Below are 18,495 nucleotides of genomic sequence, written 5' to 3' on the forward strand. Positions count from 1 at the left end.
ACTCCAAGTACGCTTTACCTGCGTTTTGTATTTTATAACGGGTCACGATAATATTGAAATACTTTGATATTTGAATGAGATTTAAAAATATCTATTTTCACCGAAAAAAAAAATGTATAATCCGAGTTCAGTTGTCTTCATATGAGTTAAACGTGCTATATTAATAAAAATTGCGATATCGATATAAGTAAATTTGTTAAGTAACAGCAAGATATTTATCACAGCATAAACACAGTCATTGCGGATTTTTAATCGGTTAAGAAAATTAATTTTGCAATGCGCGCTGTAATGTTTATTAATGCAATTAGGGGGAGTGGTAAATGATTGCCAATTCTCTCGCGGTAATAAATATTACATCATCACGTTTTCAGCTTTACGGCAAATATGAAATGGATTATGTTTGTTGCGTGATTTACGCTACAATATTTTCTCACAATCAATTTTCGCTTAATCAACAACCCGCCGATAATTTATCGTTCTCCGAGTGACAACATCGAATATATCACGTTCGTGACAGGGCGCGTAATAGCGAATTATTTTACGGGTTACGTCGTCCATGCAGGCGATTCGGCGTGAATGGATGAAACACGCGGTATTGCCTAACTCGCTTGAAGAGCCTAAAGAGGCTCATTTGCGGACGTTTCCATTTAGCAGCTTCTCACCGCTATCGGCCGAATTACGCGACCGCACAATGGCTCGTTTATTGCAAACTCCTGTACGATCTGACTCCGTAATCATGCACGATTATTCATGTATGCTTATCCTCGACAGAAGGATGAGTAAGACGTGATGCGCGCGTTTTCGGGGTCTTTGCGCGTCAGGAAACTGGTTAACGACTTTCGATAAACTACGCGTGAGGTTCTCTCCTTCTTTTTCTATTCTTCTCGATTGTGAATTTCCAACAGACAGAGTTTGAAGCGTCACGTTTTATCTAGGATCTGGTTAGTTAAGAATGCTTTATAGATTTCCCAAACGCTGCGTATATTTCAGCGTATAAGGAGATGAAAGTCATCCGGTAATCGGAGTTTCACCACACGGAGAAAAAAACGGTTTCGTTAAAGCATTTGAAATTTTAACTGGAAATATTAGACTTGAAAATAATTTCGTCGGATCATCAAAATAATTTATGACGAGCAATACCGCCAAAAGTTTTGACATTCTAGCAATCAATTCGTCATCGTACAAAATTATTTTTAAATTTGTGCCTAGCAAAATTTTCAGAAACATTAACAAAACCATTTTTTTCTCTGTAAGAATTTAAATAAAATAGTATAATAAACACTCATGATTTAAGTTTTTCGATTTTTCGGTAAAGAAAAGAACACAATTAATTATATCGGAATTAAAATAATCGAGTGTTGAAGAAGAGAAAATAAAAAAGGAAGATGGCTTTTATACACAGAAGGATTTAATAAACAGTTTCGCTCGACTGTTTTAAATACGTATACTTTATTGTTTTTAATAAATTTTATGAAATCGAAACCAAAAAATATATTCTTTAGAATAGCTGAGCCGAGCTGTTTTATTAAATCTAAAGAAATCTTCCTCTCCTTCTATGTATATACACATAGAAATTTTACTTTTTCACTGCTGAATCTTATTACACGCTTTAGAAACGTAATGTACACCTTGAATCCCGCAGTCGCGCGAGCAGGAAGGCGAGAGTCTCCGAGATTACTCGCGCCAATTACGCTCTCTTAAATGAACGTCAATCGTCCGGCCGAGAGATCCTCGAATTCTCGAGTCTCCGTTTCTTTCTCCGCGAGAGAGTTCCATTAATTCCGAATCGCGCGAATTTCCCATTGCCTTACGAGAACGACGGCGACGGGCATGTTCCATTAGCGTGAAAGACGCGAGGAGGAAGATGCGCGCCGGCACGGCGCGACGCGGCGGCGGCGGCGGCGGCGCGGCGCGCGATGTGCCGCGATAACTCACTCCGCTCGAGCGGAGAGCTTCCTACTCGCTTAACGACCCCTCCGATCATTTAATCATGCTTTTAGTGCCGCATCGCGAAACTCCGCGCGAGCTGTAGCAGCTATAGCACCGTGTGCTAGCAGCTCGCTTTCCCCATTTTCCTTCGCACTGTAATTATCGAGACCGTGTCGGTGAATAGAGCGGGAGCATATAGGCGGGATCCTTTTACTTTTGCTCGCGCGCGCGCGCGCGCGCGCGAGCGGCCTAATCCGCTCGCGGGAGATTCAGTGGGATGTGCACGCTCCGCGGAGTTCTTTTTTTTTTTTTATTCCTTCCTCTCCGCGCGCGGGAAAACGCGATCACCGTCGCTTTCCATCGTCTGAAAAGAGGCCGATGGTACCGATGATGTAAACCTGCCCCCGGTTCTCCTCGCAACGGAGATGTTGTCGTTCGGGGGGTTTCAGCTCGCGAAACGAGCCTCTCGGCGAATTCCCTCGCGCGTACGAATCATTAATCTCCCTTTCCCTTCTCCTCTCCTCGGCCGTGGCTGCCTCGTCGACGCGGCAAAAATGTGAAAAAAACCCGCGAGAGGATCGCGATGAAAGGACTGGACGCATCTGCAGCGGATGATTGCATGACGACGATTTCGTAAGAAACCGAGCCGAAAGCTATTCTCATTAAATATACGCGTACACCTGGTCACTCGTTCAATTGACTTACGCATTTACTCGGTTAAGGGGATTGCGTCAGTCGACGTTTAAATTTGGTAACCGGTCTTGCGGTCCGTTCGTCGCTTCGCAGAAGGAGCGCGCGTTCGTACGCGTATGTACGCGCGGGGATCGCGCGCGAGGAAAGCGCTTATTCAATTTAGGAAAATTACACTCGTCGCCGTAGCCGTAAACAGTATTAGTCATCCGGGGTAAAAAACACTTTCCCGACCCGCGCAACGTACGATCATCCATCCGCGTGCTCGCGAATGCTCGCGAACGAAACGGCGTGACGCTTCAATATCTCCGCAGCGTGCAGCGTCTCCCGCTGGACCACAGCATGAGCGACTCGCTCGACGAAAGCGATTTAATTGAGATATTCCATTTGCGTGCCGACGCGACGTGGCCTTTCGCGTTTATCTCTGAATTCAAAGAGCGCAATAGAGAAAAATGCACGAAAAGAAAAGGATTAGTTGCGGCTGGTTATAGCAGCGAGAATCTATGATTAGCTATCACATGCGCGGATTCTCGTTGCTGAGACTTATCCCTTTTTTCCGCGCACTGAGATGAAAGTTGTTAATTTGAATAAATTTTTCAACTTGATTAATTTTTTCAGTTCAAGTACATGTATTTCATCAAACATATGATATTTGAAGTTTAAGTATTTTGCGTATTTTAAGTTAAATGGAAAAATACTTACACCGAAGGAGTTTAATCAAGTTGAAACATTTGGTCCAACTAATAACTTCTTTTTCAGTGCGTGTGTGTACGATTTTATCTTTAAAGATACAGCTGTGCCTTTGGATAACAATAATTGATAATTAATTACCAGTAATTAAAAGTGTTTGTCTATAAGCCGATTACTTCGCTTTCATCTCGAAATTTGACGCGAAAAACAAGTAGTGTCGATAGTGCAGAAAAAGTTATACATTGATTTTATCTTTAAAGACGTAACGTCTTCGAAGAATGGAAGAAGAATCGAACGCGATAAATAAAAACGTTCGTACGTATTCCGACGAAACAATCCTCAAATGTTGTCTCGTATCTCCAAATTTGAAGCGCGAGAGATTCGAGATAATACCGAATATTAAGATAATTCTATCGTTAAACAAAAGTTCAGAAATAAATTCTAATTTTTTGTATAATTAGCATTTATTTAGAAAATTGAAAATTGGTTGCCGACTATTCTCATAAAACAAATGGAATCAACTATATATTGTTAAACATTGACATATAAGATATAGCAAATCTTTAAGTTTACAAATTTCTTTAACTTATATACTTGACATTTCTTATTAAAAAAAGTTTCCAAAATATTCTTTAAATGATTAAAAAAAATAGATATTTAAAAGAAATAAGTCGCCGATTATTTCGACTCAACAAATTAATTTAAATTGTTAGATCTGGAAATTTTTATTCCCATTATAACTCGACTGTTATAATAGTGCAGGGTACGTTTATAACAATCTTTCAGTGGCCGTCGCCACTGATGATGCCACGTTTCTGATAGAACGATACTAGGTAAAAAAAAAAAGATGTAAAATTTAAATAAGCCTCTCTCGGTCACCCACGAAATCCGGTTCTACGCGATAGAACTATCTCAACGGGAGGGGAGAAAAAAAAATAATGCGCGAATTTTCACCGCGCCTAAGAAAAAACGACAAAACGCGAACTCGATCAATCAAGAAACGTTCGTTCCGTTTCTCGCTACTTACCGCGGTGGTCCGCATTTTCTCCCACGTGTGTGCGCCGCGGCGGTTACTCTCAGGTGCTCACAGGTGGTACTCCCGAAATGTGAGGCACGTAGAAAAAGAGGAATGTCGAGCGTTTCACTTGCGAAGCTTTCACGCGTGTGGCGTGCGGTCGAGGCTCTTCCGAACTTTTATAGAGGCCACCGAGGGGATACCCACGGAAAAGGAAGGCACAGGAAGGTAGGACGGTGTTCGTGATCGTCGCCGATGGTCGTAACAGCGGCGGCGGCGGCAGCGGCCTCCTCCTAGGGGGTTTCTTCTTTCGTCGTCATCGCGGCCGCCTCCACCACCTCCGCCGCGTCCTCCTCTTCTTCTTCATCATCTTCTTCTTCGACCGCCACCGTCGCAGTTCGATTCGCGCGGACCAAAGGTAGACGTGACACCGGCTAGAAAATGAAAGTACTCCAGAAATGAAGATTCATCGCGGAACGATTTACCCGCGACAACGGCCTAGCCGAGACGTTGCCCGGCCGAGATTTTTCCTTCCGCGTATGTGCCGTCGGAACGGAAAGCATTCTCATTCTCCCGCGTACCGCGACGATAATTCCAATTCGACGCTCTTGTGCGCAGATCCAGCCGACGCTCGAGCCAACGAAAGTTGAAGGAAACACAGCGGCTGCTCACGTTGAATTATTCAGTTGAATTAAAATTTTCTTTGCTCAGCTTGGCCCGATTTAATTTTTTTTACGTAATAAGATTTTTCAGATTTATTGTAATTAAAGATTACATTTCTGTTTATTTGTAAACAAAATATCTATATTATACGTCTTAATTATTATGTAGAGGTGGCAGCAAACTGTTCGGAGAAGAGAGATAATCGGTCGAGATATATTTTTCATCTCCGATGAAAAATTTAGCGGATCAAATCGTCAATGTCAGCGAATTAATAACTGTATCATCGTGGAATAATTTTCGCTCTCCGGATGTCGCCTTACGTAAATACGCGAGAGAGAATACTTCTGAGCGTATATCACGAAACACTACTACACTTTACATGAAATTGAAATATTCGAATTTTTTAATATTCAATCAGGCTCGGATACCGCGGAGGCGCCTAAAACGCTCACGAAAAGGTGAGCCATCCTATCGTGCGGTTGCGCTATCGTAATCCCAGGAATGTCGCGAAACCGCTCTTGACATAACTATCCACTCGATCGATGGTATCAAAATGAATTATTCATTATTTACTACGACTCCGCGTGTAGGGTAAAAAGAGGAATCGGCTACCGTGTGTAAACCGATCTTAACGGCCCATTATCCTCATCGGCGACCACCGGCGCCGTCACCGGACGCTCGCTCGCTCGCTCGTTATCCAATGTTACTTTCTTCCGCGAACATACTTTGTTGCCGTGCGATTATCCGTTGCTCGTTTAAACGCCGAGAGAGAGAGAGAGAGATAGAGAGAAAGGAAGAACATTGAAGAACAGCGAATCTGTTTCTGATAGGATAGGTATAGGTAGGTGACCGTGCGGCAATGCGGTGTTACGCGACCGTATGTGGCTGCCGGGATATGACCGGCATTCGTAACGTCGTCCTCTTGAAGGAAAGAAAGAAAGAAAGAAAGAAGAAAAAACTTTGATATGCGCCGCGCGCAGCGCATTTCACTCTGATTTCATCCACGGCTCGACCCGCGAGTTATTTATTGGACGCCCGTGGCCGCGCGAACGCTCGACGGAGGTGAGCCTCGATGAAGAGGGACACGTATATCGCCGATCGGAGGCGATCGTATACGTGGGCTATATGTAGGTCAGTAGTCCCCCGTGTGTGCCGAAGGACGTTAATCTCGGAAACTCGGGCGGACTAGATATATGCACTTGCGAGAGATGCGTCTTAACAATAGAGCGATGATGTATGGGATGCGATTTTCACCGGGGGCGCCATAAACCATTTCGACGAAGGCCTCTTCAGCCTCGAGAGTTTCTCCTTGGGCGATACGCGAAAAGAATGCAATTTCTAATATGCATTCGTTTTATCGGTCGTGAATGCGCCGCCGATTATTTGGAGCCTGCGTCACGTTTTAGCGTTTTATAAATCGTTGACCGCCGCTACGTTTGGAAGCCGACCGTCGGAAGGGAAAGGATTTAAAACAATAATAAGTGAAACCATACTCGATACGCGAGTAACATAAATGAGTAGAGAAGCGCCTTGCGCACGGCTTGTCGAGGACTGGATCCTAATACCTAATGATATTTTCGCGTGAATTCGCGTATATTACATTTTCCAAATCTTCATACTCTGCGCGCCGAACGCTGTTGGTCTTAAAAGGCAATTCTATGCTGACATTACGATAGAGAGAATTTTCTCTTAAAAATGATCCTTAATAAATGAGTCGTAAATCAAGATATTACGATGAATTTTATGCGATTTTCACTGATTTATTATCACGATAAAATGTAAAATATATTTAAATTATACAATCTACTCGATTATTTTTGTTGTGCGATTTATAAAATGAATTTCTTGTATATTTCTAATATTCTTATCGTTAGCAATAATATTTAATAGATAACCAAGTAAAAATGTGCGAGTTATATGAATACGAATCGAATCAATTTAATTAAGAGTAACAACATTTATTATTACATTAGTACATTATTTCTAACCGACCGTAATATGTTAAACAATGAGTTGTAAATCGCCTAACGGTCTGCATCGGATCTTAGTGATGGATATAATTCTTTTTATTAAATTTAGTTTTTCGCAATAAATTAATTTACAGTTTTTCGGGGAGGTAAGAAGGAGAGATTTTAAGATGCTCTTGAGCATCGAAATTTAGCTTAATTACTGTATCTTAAGTCTGACGAATTCTGTCGGCGCGCAATTTAAAATAAAGCTAAGAAAATTAAATTTAATAAAAAGAATTATATCCATCACTAAGATCCGATGCAGACCGTTAGGCGATTTACAACTCATTGATATATTTAGTATTATGTTGAACATTTACACATAGATGATGACAGAATACTTTCTGTATTGTAAGAAAAATAATATTACTTCTGTTTATTAACATTCAACTCAATAATAATCATAATGATATTTGTAGCAAATTTTCCGATAAATTATAACGAAGAAAGCTCTCTTCAAGCAATAATATAAAATCAATTTAATATTAAACAAGTTTCTTATAAAGGTTTGTTGCGGAAACTTGGAAAAGATTTAAATTCGAGATGCGGTCGAGGATTGTACTTTCTTATCCGCATATCATATATATACAGACGAAAGAATTACGTCTTTCCTTGCCATTGTTTTTGGCGAGAAGAGATAGGTACGTTGTCGTAGAAAAGCGTCTGTGAGAGACGATCCGATTTCGTGCGAAGAAAGAGGCAGAGAGGAGAGATTCACGCCTCGGTGATCCGGTTCATTTTCCTCTATGCCTGGTTATCATCACGATCGCGTTACCCGGTGTGGGCACAACGGGGCATAAAAGAGGATGAATCTGCAAGGATATCTAGCTAGGGCGCAAGGATCGTTAACGGAGCGAGTCCGCTGTAAATCGCAGAACCGTTCGAGTGAATGGTTATATATGTATATACCCGATGTGTAATATAATATTACATGTACGCAATATGTGACGCGGCTCTCGCTCTCTTAACGCCCGCATCGCGTTATTACCACACGTAGAAGGGCATCTTGTTCGTTACCAATTGCTCCCCCTTCGAGTAATCTTGTTCTCCCCCGTTTTTATTGCCGATCACAATGGAGTCTTACAAGCAATTAACCGCTGATATAATCGGCGATCGGTTCGCCGTAAATACTGAATTATTTCAGGCGATTGCTTAACGTCTACTTTTCGTGGAAAAACAATTGATTCGCGAACCGCTCGAAAACAACAGGAGAACGTCGAAATCTGAAACATCATCAGGGTTGAACAGTAATTGGTTGATGATTTTTAATTTAATTTACATTTAATTATTTTTAAAAACACGTAAATTTTTAACTTATTAACTGAAATTAAAGATATATCTGTATGAAAGAAAAAATATGTTGCCATATAAAAATATCTTTATTATTTTATATAGACTTGATTTACAAATAAAATGTTAAATTGATTTGATCATCAATTATATTGCTTTGTCATTTAGTGTAATTTAATTTTTAAAAGTTACAACGCTTTAATCTAATGCTTTCTAAAATTAATTTTTAATTCACCTTAAATTAACTTAATCTCAATGCAAATTTCATTAAATTCCTTATTCATGCAACTTTTAACACAACTAAATCACTACATTGCAAACCATTAACTTTAATTTGGTTAAAAAAATATATTAACTTTCCCAATTCTGCCAAGTATCGCGCGCATATCTATTTGTAAATGATTAAATGTAAATATATGCAAATATGTACGATTTATCGCAGAAGAGCGCGTGGGCGATTGCGATCTCGCGTCGTCGCCTTGCAACATTTTTTTCCTATCGTTCGAAAGACCATTAGATACACACACATTCGCGCCATTACCTAACTCTCGTCTTATTACCCAATATAATATTCAGTCCAACTGCCTAACAGCAGTTTCTCCATACTTTCCACTAAATTTGATACGTCTAATGAGCCGCTGTATCATTTCGGATGCTGCTTCAGGACGACCGTGTGTCCGTATCGAATCTTCATCCCGGCCGAGAGATCCCGAACGTTTTCTGTTAGGTTGTAGCCAATTGGGATGGCCGATCCAACAAATTAAAAACGATTTTCTACTTTCCAAGCCGCGCGAGCAACGCGATTTTAGATTATATTGTGTTACATTATGTTTTTACATTATCTTTACATCAGATAATGCTGCCATCTCTGACGATCGTTCAAACGGCGCGAGAATCTTTTTTAATCTCGCGACGACGATATGGGAGGAGGCAATCGCGCCTCTTGTGCAACGGACTGCACAAATACGAGACGGTGATTTTAATTAATAAATTGTTCTCGATCTTCGCACGAAAGTTTACACGACCAGTGGTCGTCGTCATCGTCGGCGGAGTTTCACCGGCGGCGCGAGGAGAGATCATCGTCGGATATAGTCGGGCTTTTAATTTCAGACGAACTCCGCAGCCAGCCTACTGCCCGCGCCGCTGCAGGGTTGGGATTCCCCGAGACTCTCGCCCGCCTTCACGCCTCGGAAATATAATAGAATTGGGCGTAATAAGGCCCACGTTTTTTATTTTTCTCTCTTCGCGTTCACCTAAGGCTCCGCTCCTTATCTCTCGCTGCAATCGCGTTAGATCACGAACAGATCTTTCTCTTGTTACCTTACACAACGAAACGAATTACGTTCCCCGCGCTCGCGGGGCCACTTGTTTCCGGTGATGCGGTCTGCGAGAACGGTGTTCTTCGTGGATTTGTTTGCTCTTCGACTTAAAAAAAGAGAAAAGGAAACGAAAGAGTCGCACGATTTTTCGCCTCTTTCGTCATAATCCGACGTAATCGCGGCGGGGGACCAGCGAGAGCTTTAATGTCAAACGCGCACGTTTGACGGACGATCTGCGATATCTCCGTTGCCGCGTAGCGCAACTTCAAAAGGCTAGACCACGTCGTGAAGCACGCGAGAACGCTGAGGAAAGAAGATCTCTCCGGGACGTATAATATGTCCCGCATAATGTCGAAATCATTGCTCGTCGTGTTACACGAGCGCGCTACTCTCGCCCTTAGATCCGAAAGATCGATAGATCCCAAAAATCCGCGTAATCGCGAAACTCTCGTAATCTTTCGAAATGCCCGGCTGTGCGACGTATTACGAAGGATGTCCCGACAACTGTATAACTTTCGACGGGCTCTCAAGGCTGACGGGAGGCTATCGGGGAAGAGGTGCTCGTCTATTAATACGTCGCCGACATTTAATGCGGTAATATCGATTGCGGATTCAAAGCTCTCCGGCACGTGGCCTGTGACCCGTATAACATATATGATAATAACGCGAGAGAAAAAAGAAAGAAAGAGAGAGAGAGAAAGAGAGCGAGAGAAAAGATGCAGGATAAACAGAGAAAACAAAAGAGGTCGAAGGAGCCCTGAAAAATTCGCGTGCGCGCCCTTGGCCGATATGCCGTGTTTTGCGCATCGATCGGTTGCGACAGTCGACCTCATCGGCGTGATTTTTCTCGCGCCAAACGCGAGATCGCGAGTACACCCGCTGTCGGATGTCTCGAGGGCCCTTGGGATGGTCCACGACGCGACGTTGCAGCGGCGGCGGCGGCGGCGTCGAGAGGAGGAACCCCGCGTGTCCGTTTGGACGACCGACGACGGCGCGCCGCGTACCCGACATGGACGGCGACCGCGATGGGTGAAAGTCAAACTAATTACGGCGAGTACACGCTGTGTGTTGCAAGACGCTCGCTCGCGCGCGGCTAAAAACGACGACCGCCGATTCACGCCGGGCCCGGCGCGCGGCGGCGAATACCGGCCCGTTAAACCGGAACACGCAAACCGGAGCCGGCTCTCCCGCGCGGACTCCATTTCTTCCTCTCCCTCCCCCCCCTGCCTAATCTCATCGCGATCTCGCGAATGCAATTAATCTTACGTCTTACGTACGCCGCCACCGCCGTACGTAACTCGCGTATTCCTATATACGAACACCACCCGCGGTACACGCGAAACGTTACCGTTACCGGAGCGGAGCAGATCATCCGAGAGTTAGAAGCGAGAGACATTAGCGCGAGGCATTAGCGAGCGGAGCCGGGGCATCCGACCGACCGTCCGTCCGTCCGTCCGTTCGCTTGCCCGGTCGATCCGAGTATCACGAATTATTATCTTGATCGTAAAACGGGTCACCTGTGCGTTCGGCAATGCCTCCTCCAACGTGCCCGATTTAACGGACGAATTTCACCGCACGAATTTCACCATACGCGCGTAACATCGTTAAAAAAAACTTGCGAAAGCGTCAGAAAACTCAAACGGCGCGCCATGATTAAGCCGCTAAGTGGTTTAATAAGAGCCCCTTCCGCGATAACGATATTCCTTTTCTCGAAATTATTCATTTAATTAAAAAAAAAAAAATGTTCGGAAAAAATTCTCGAGGCACTTTAGTGACTTCGCGTCTCCTCTTTTTTACGTTTGCCCTTGTGAAGCGTAAACATTCCAAGTGTGTTCCGAATGTTTCGTTCGATTCTAATGTGAGATAAAAGAAACGTTAAAAAGAATAAGCGAGATCCATCCCGATTTCCTGAATAATGCAATTTGTAAAATGTTGCATTTAAAATTTTGATGACATATTTTATTTTTTTCAGAATCCACGATTTTCTTTTAATCGGGCTGAATTTCGATTGGAAAGAAGTATTTTATCCCAGAAAGTTTTCTATTGGTTCGCTTATATATCTATAAAGACATCTTCTACAGTTGCTCAAAAAGTATTTTATTTTACATAAAAAAATATAAATAGTGTTTTACAAAATAGAAATTCAACCACATTTGAGCAAGTGACTAATTTAATCTCAATCTTTCATTCCGCGAAATGAAAGTACGGAGGCATCGTCCGCGTCTACAAGTATGGCACAATTATCAGTCAAGCGTTAAATTAATTTCTAATAACGTCGTACCTTATATTTATCGTAATGTTAATTAAGGCACAGGGGCCTTATTGCGCGTCCAATATACTACCCTTGAATGCCCAGAGATAATTGCAACATTGTTATATTGCTTTACAGTATTTTTTTTAATTTAAGCGCTACGTCGTCAGTTCCATTTTCTTGAAAGTCAACGATCTTATAAATTGATGAACTGTCGTTACGAACTTTATCATTAATATACTATAACGTGATGATCTAATTCGGCTCGCATTTCCTACGAAACAATAAGAAACTTGCAACTCGAGCGCCTTCAATTCTTCTACCAATTCGCTCTTATCTGAATTCTCCGACGGAGGAAACCAACAATATTCATTGCCGTTATCTTCTACACTAAAGAAGAAATCTAATAATAATAGATTAATCGCGGGACGAAGTAGTTTTGAATCAAATATCCGGTTAATATTAGCAAAACCAACCAAATGCTAACTTTTTACTTTTCTAATTATTATCAAACGGTTGGTTACTGTCACAATAGTAATCAACGAAATTTACTTAGCATTTAGTTGATTTTTCATCTAAACTTCATGATTATTACTAGACTTTTTTTGCAGTATAGAGTTTCACGATAATTAATGTAATGTTGGACAACGTGACAATCGCAGATACTGTGGAATGATCGAAAGATTAGGCGGGGATTATGTGCGCATCGCATTGCAATAATCTCATTTGTTTTAGCGCGCCTGAAATTTCAATTGAGCATTAATAATGCGTTAAACTAATATCTATACTCTTATACCTTATACGTACAATACGTCACATTCTGCTTATCTGTAATGCTTATACTATCTTTTACAATACGATAATTGGACGAGGTAGCCCTTATGGAAAAATAGTATTAAATTTGCAATAAATTTATTGATATTAATAGTGAACAATATTAAAGGCGAATAGTTTTTCAATAATTTTCAATAATTTTTCAATAATATTTTTCCATAAGGGAATGGTCAAATACTGTGGAACTATCGGAAGATTCCACCGTTACATGTGATTAAGCCTTCGGCGGAGAATCGACGACATTTTCTGAAGTGCTGTTACTTCCTACGGTTTTATTATAATTGTCGGACAAAGATCGAATCGGACGACTACGTTGAGATACCGTGGAAGGATCCGAATGTGAATTCATGACACGTCTAATTCTTTTCGATCTCGACTTAGCAACGTTGGCAGTCGGAATTTCTGTGAGAGACTTCAGAGGTGGAAAGAAATACATGATACCGTAGGTATCAAATGCCTTTAGTACGGATGCCGTCCAGTTATCAAATGTGTTCCCCAGAGATCTCTTCCACCGGAACGTGACTGACGGTTTCTCCTTTGCAAGCGCGTTACGGGTCTTAGGATCGGACGATAAGGATGCTGAGTCGTCAATGAAATTCAAATCGATCTCCTCGGACTCCCTTTTCAACCTCGACTGAGTATCATTGGCGGGCGGTTCAAAGAAATATTTGATGCCGTACTCATCAAACGCCTTCAGTACTTTTTTTATCCAAATGTCCAATATTATCGGGGATTTCGAATGAGTATCACTGATAGTCGGCGATACTGTGGAAGAATCCGAGGCTTGCGAATGAGTGCTGCTGGCAATTGGAGATATTGTAAAAAAATTCAAGGATTTCGACTGAGTACCGCTGGCAGTCGAAGATATCGTGGTAGGATCGGGAGATTCCTTCTGTTTATTGAAACGCATGATACCGTAGTCATTAAGTTCCTTCAGTATTCGTGCCGCCCAGTTTTTAATTACGTTCCGGGATCTCTTCCGTCGAAACACGACTGGCAGTTCCTCCTCTGCAAGCGCATCACGGACCTCAGACGGTGATAATGCTGGGTCGTCAACGAAACTCGTCAAATAGATCTTCACGGACTGCCTTTTTGATTTCGACTGGAGGATCAACAATGATATAAATTAATATCATGCTGCCTAAAAAGAAAAACTTGCCTATCCAAATACAGGTATTGGCGCTAGTAGCTTCATTATGTAGCCCAATACGTTTGTTACGTTGTCGTAGGTCATCATCCTCGAAAATCTCCAGGGCACGACTGGTACCTCCTCCCTTGAGAGCGTATCAAAGTCATCATAGAAACTCGACTCGATTTCCTTCTCAAGCTGTTCATCTTCTTCGTCAATTGCGCTAAAGATTTCACTTCGGGCGACCCTGACGTAATTCCGCTTCGAGTCGTCACCGTCTGATTTGATATTCTTGCGCCGCAAGACGTCGTTGATGTTTGTCTTCTGATCTGAAAGCGATCGATATCCTTGTGAAATAATATTTTCACTTTGGCGCGCGGTATCGCGCATCTCGCGTCACGACGAGAAAAAAAATCTTCCTCTTACCTCTCACCTCCGTCGTTCTCTTTCGCGGGCTGGTGACTTTCCAGTCAGCGGAGGCTCGAAGATTGTATCGTTATTGACAGCATACGTACCTGATATCGATATGTCATCCGATCCCAACTGCCGGGACGATTGCGACGTTTGGTCCTTGGCGTCCAGCGTAATTTCCTCGGGTGCCGTCGATTCTGCGTTCAACTGGGTCAGTCCATCCTCACTTGAGACGTAGCTCCATCCGGCGATACAGTACAACGAGAGTAGTAATTGCGCGATCTAAGGAAATGATAACCCGATTTTTTTTTCTTATACAGAGGTGTTTCGTAAGCGCCTCTTTTATTGTCGGCCTAATACCGCCACGGCATTTCACTTTTATGCCGGCTTGCGATATTTCCGAGTATTCTCGAGAATCACTTATAATACCAGAACATCGATATATGTATATAAATACATATATGATGAATGTTACCGAACGTGCGCGTGTACATACATGTGTCTGTGTGTGTATGTATGTATGTGCGAGGCTGCGAGCTCGTGTAGATTCTAGATCGTCATTCCGTTCCGTTCTTTCGACACCACGAAAGCGAAAGCAGGCCGGAACCGACGTGGTTCACCGATCTGCGATGGACCGTGCGGGACCGTCCGCGTCCCGAGGTACAAAAATTTACGAGCTCGCAGCCTAAAATTCTCACACGTCCGAATCGTGACCGGACGTAAGGGGCGGGGAGCATTGATTTTTTTTTCTTTTTTCCGAGGCGTTTTTCTCGGAGGAAGCGTTTGGAATCGACCTACGACTCGCGCACTCATTCATTAGCTCGCGAACTTCAGTCGCAGAACGGCGACTTGACAATGAGGCCCACGCCTTATGTAACAAAGATACCTTTCTCCGATTGCTTTGCGACTGCCGGAGCAAAATCGTATGAATGGATCTTCCCCCCCGAAGCAGAAAGCCGCGCGGAAGGTCGCCTGTCGGCTCCGAATTTTTCTTCCGGCATTAAAGAAATTGGGGTCATCACGTGTACAAAAGTTTTAGCGGTGATCCAGCAAACATAAAATTATTATTGCTGTTTTATTACAACGATATATTCAATAATATGTAATGTTTTCACACAAATATATCGTATTTAACGTTTTATACTTACACAAAAAATATCGGTTTTACTGCTAAGAAAAGGGATTATTCAATTTACTTTTTTAATTTTAATAAGCAACGGTTATTTTCAACAAAAAATATTCTCTTAATAATAGGCTGAAAATACATTTATCATAAATTTTTATTATCATATACTTAACAAAAATGTATACTCTTTCGAAAAATATTATAAAATAGTAGAAAAGTTAAAATAATAAGTAAATTAAATTTTTATTTTAACTTAATATTTTTGATTAAAGTATTGAATTACTAGAATTTTATCTTAATTATAAATAAATTTGGGGCTTATCGAACTTACGATCGATTTGGGGATATAAATTTATGAATTATTTGATATTTTATTTAATTCAAGTACATACTTTTCTGTGTTTTAATACTATTCATCAAAAAGACGTTCTTTGTTAAAGCTAAAAGTAAGTAACTCCCTTTCTCAACATGACAATGATATTTTTCTGTGTACAGCATCAATATAAACAAACTTTGATCATAACTTGGAGATGTTTTTAAAGCGTTGTTAAAATGCTTATAATATTTAAAATGTTCAAAAATATAAGTATATGAAATCAACATTTCTAAATATTTTAATTATTTCTTGTTTATTGCAAATCATTTTAAGCATTTTAAGTCTGCAATTTTGATTAGGCTCGATCGATTTGCTTACGTGTGATCCCGGGTGGAACATTAAAGTTATAATGGCCATCGCAAGGTGACATCATCGTGACTTTATTTGCCAAGTGACAAACGTAACGTCCTTAACGGTGTCAATTTGATTGTGTGTTCTATCTGGGCTAGCCTGCCACGCTTCGCGGATTCACCCTGCCTTGCATAAGCGCGGAACCGAGGTTTCTTTTCAATGGTAGGATTAATCGAAGAAGAGGGATATTCTATTCACGCTCTTTGTAGATGGACAGCCGGATAGCCGAGCCATTTCCATTTCGACTACGAATGCGCGATTACGTCGCGCCGCGCGAGTACGCGAGCGAATTCGCAAAAAAGCAAAAGCGCGCATTGGTGGTAGGTATAGCGACCGCTTCCGCGTCTGGATCTCGCGGCCTACCTCCCATTCCGCTCGCAACGCGCGTTACGACGACCTCGGAACTGTAACAAAGTACGTACGATTATACCCGCGAGCGCTGCACCAGCAATTATGACTCGTTAGGCCCAGCCGGCCCGGCCGGAATCTAATTACGCTGCGTGATTAGCGTAGAAGTGCGTGCCCGAGGAGAAAATAACCGCGCCGTTACATCCACGTGTAACTCCTCACCTCTATATTCCGCCACAACGACGACGACAACGACGACGAGGACGACGACGGTTCCCATTGTGCTGGAACATTTGATCGGAATCGACTTTCACGATTCGCCGACCGCGGTCTATCGCGACAGGTGGAAGAGTATATCCGCGTACGTGGAGCGTGGTATCAAAATCCTCGTACAAACGTAATTTTCTGTCGTCAATTAGAAAGGCAGAGGGAATTTACGTACCTTTGTGGATCTGGCAAACATGGTCCTCTGACGATACAGACGCTCCCTCACGCATGCATCAAAACCAACCGCCGACTGACTCGTCACCTCGGGGCGACCCGTTTTCTCACTAACAGTATCTCCTCTATTTTGACGAGGATCCTCTAGGACTATTAGGGTATGGAAACAAAACAAAAGATCACGCAGCTTTTCGTGAACACAAAGCGCATTCCATTAGACCGCTCTTACATGCTTTAGAATATTATTTTATCCTTGTTGTTTATTTAAATATTAAAGAAGAACAAATGATGCTAGTATATCAAATAAAATGTAGAAATAATGTCCGTTAAAAGAAAATTAACTGTATATTGTTAAAAAAAAAAGGAATATGAGAGAATAAAAAATTTGAGGTTTAAACAAAAGATTAATAGTTTTAAAGCTACTTATCAATAAGAAATAAGCAATTCTGTCTAAGTTAATCGACGAATAATCGAGACAGAATATTACGATAAAATGTTTCTTTTCACCTAATAAATTCTTCGAGAATTTGATAATTTATATGTAATTAAATTTATCTTTAAACATACAATGTTTAATTTTTTTTATAAGATATTTTCCGTACTTTTCTCAGCAAACGTGCCGTGTCGAGCTATCGCGAAATGCCTTCTGCTCACAGTCGTGGATTTACGAGCTTTTACTTTCACTCGGAATGCTCGATTACGAGCAATAACGAATAATGTATATGTATAAAACGGTAAAAAAAAACGTGTTATTTATTCTATCGAGATAAGAATGCACACGTCGTACCAAAGTACGACCACTTAAGTGTAATTCATGTGAGCAAAAAAAAACGTACATTACATCAAAGACGAAATAACAAGGGCAGTGAGAACCAATAGATGTTAGCAATGTTCAAATTATATAAAAGTAGTTATATAAGTCAACTACAACGATAATTCACGATGTTCTCAAATCAGATCAAAATATTCAGCAAGTCTTTCTCGAAGGCAGGAAAGTAGATAATATCTGCCGAGGAAAATAACATCGCTCAGTCAAATTTAAAAATGATTCACTGAATGAATAGATTAATAGAGTAAAAAATACGTAACTAACAATAATATAAAAACACGATTGACACAATATTTTGTTAACATGGAGAGAATTAGTATTATAACTTTTTGTTTTTTAACAGATGAAGAAAACATTAAATTAGGAACAATAAATCACACAGTAAAAACATTTTCATTTTAATTGATTTTACTACATTAACTAACGATTAACACACAAAGAGGTTTTTACAGAATTCTTTTGTTAACTTAAGTAGAATTACTAACTTTTTGTTGTTTTTAAAAAAAGGATTAGAAGCAATAAATTTATATGTAATTAAAAATTTTGCTCTCAGCAATTCTGCTGATTAAATTAATCAACAGTTAATAAGAAATTGCTAAATTATGTCATGGATAAAATTATCAATATTGTTTAAAAATCTGAAAAGATAAAGAACAATAAATTATGTATTTAAAATTTTAAAATAATTATACAATTAAATCATATTTAATTTAACTTAATATTTTGTTAGTATAAAAAGAATGATTAATTTTTTATTTGGCATATAAAAAAACTTAGAATAAAGATTAAGATTA

General features: G+C 40.9%; 1 protein-coding gene across 1 annotated transcript; it reads right to left on the bottom strand.

Moving 5' to 3' along the window:
* Positions 1 to 11,681: 11,681 nt before the first annotated feature.
* Positions 11,682 to 17,179, bottom strand: LOC105834157. The gene is made up of 4 exons (XM_036285060.1): positions 16,874 to 17,179; positions 14,335 to 14,512; positions 13,901 to 14,148; positions 11,682 to 13,792 (listed from the first exon to the last, which is right to left on the bottom strand). The coding sequence occupies exons 1-4, from the start codon at positions 16,892 to 16,894 to the stop codon at positions 12,905 to 12,907; spliced, it is 1,335 nt and encodes a 444-aa protein (XP_036140953.1). The 5' UTR covers positions 16,895 to 17,179; the 3' UTR covers positions 11,682 to 12,904.
* Between the last annotated feature and the right edge of the window lie 1,316 nt (positions 17,180 to 18,495).

The sequence above is a fragment of the Monomorium pharaonis genome, chromosome 3 (genome assembly GCF_013373865.1).
Source record: "Monomorium pharaonis isolate MP-MQ-018 chromosome 3, ASM1337386v2, whole genome shotgun sequence".
In the NCBI taxonomy this organism is placed as follows: domain Eukaryota; kingdom Metazoa; phylum Arthropoda; class Insecta; order Hymenoptera; family Formicidae; genus Monomorium; species Monomorium pharaonis.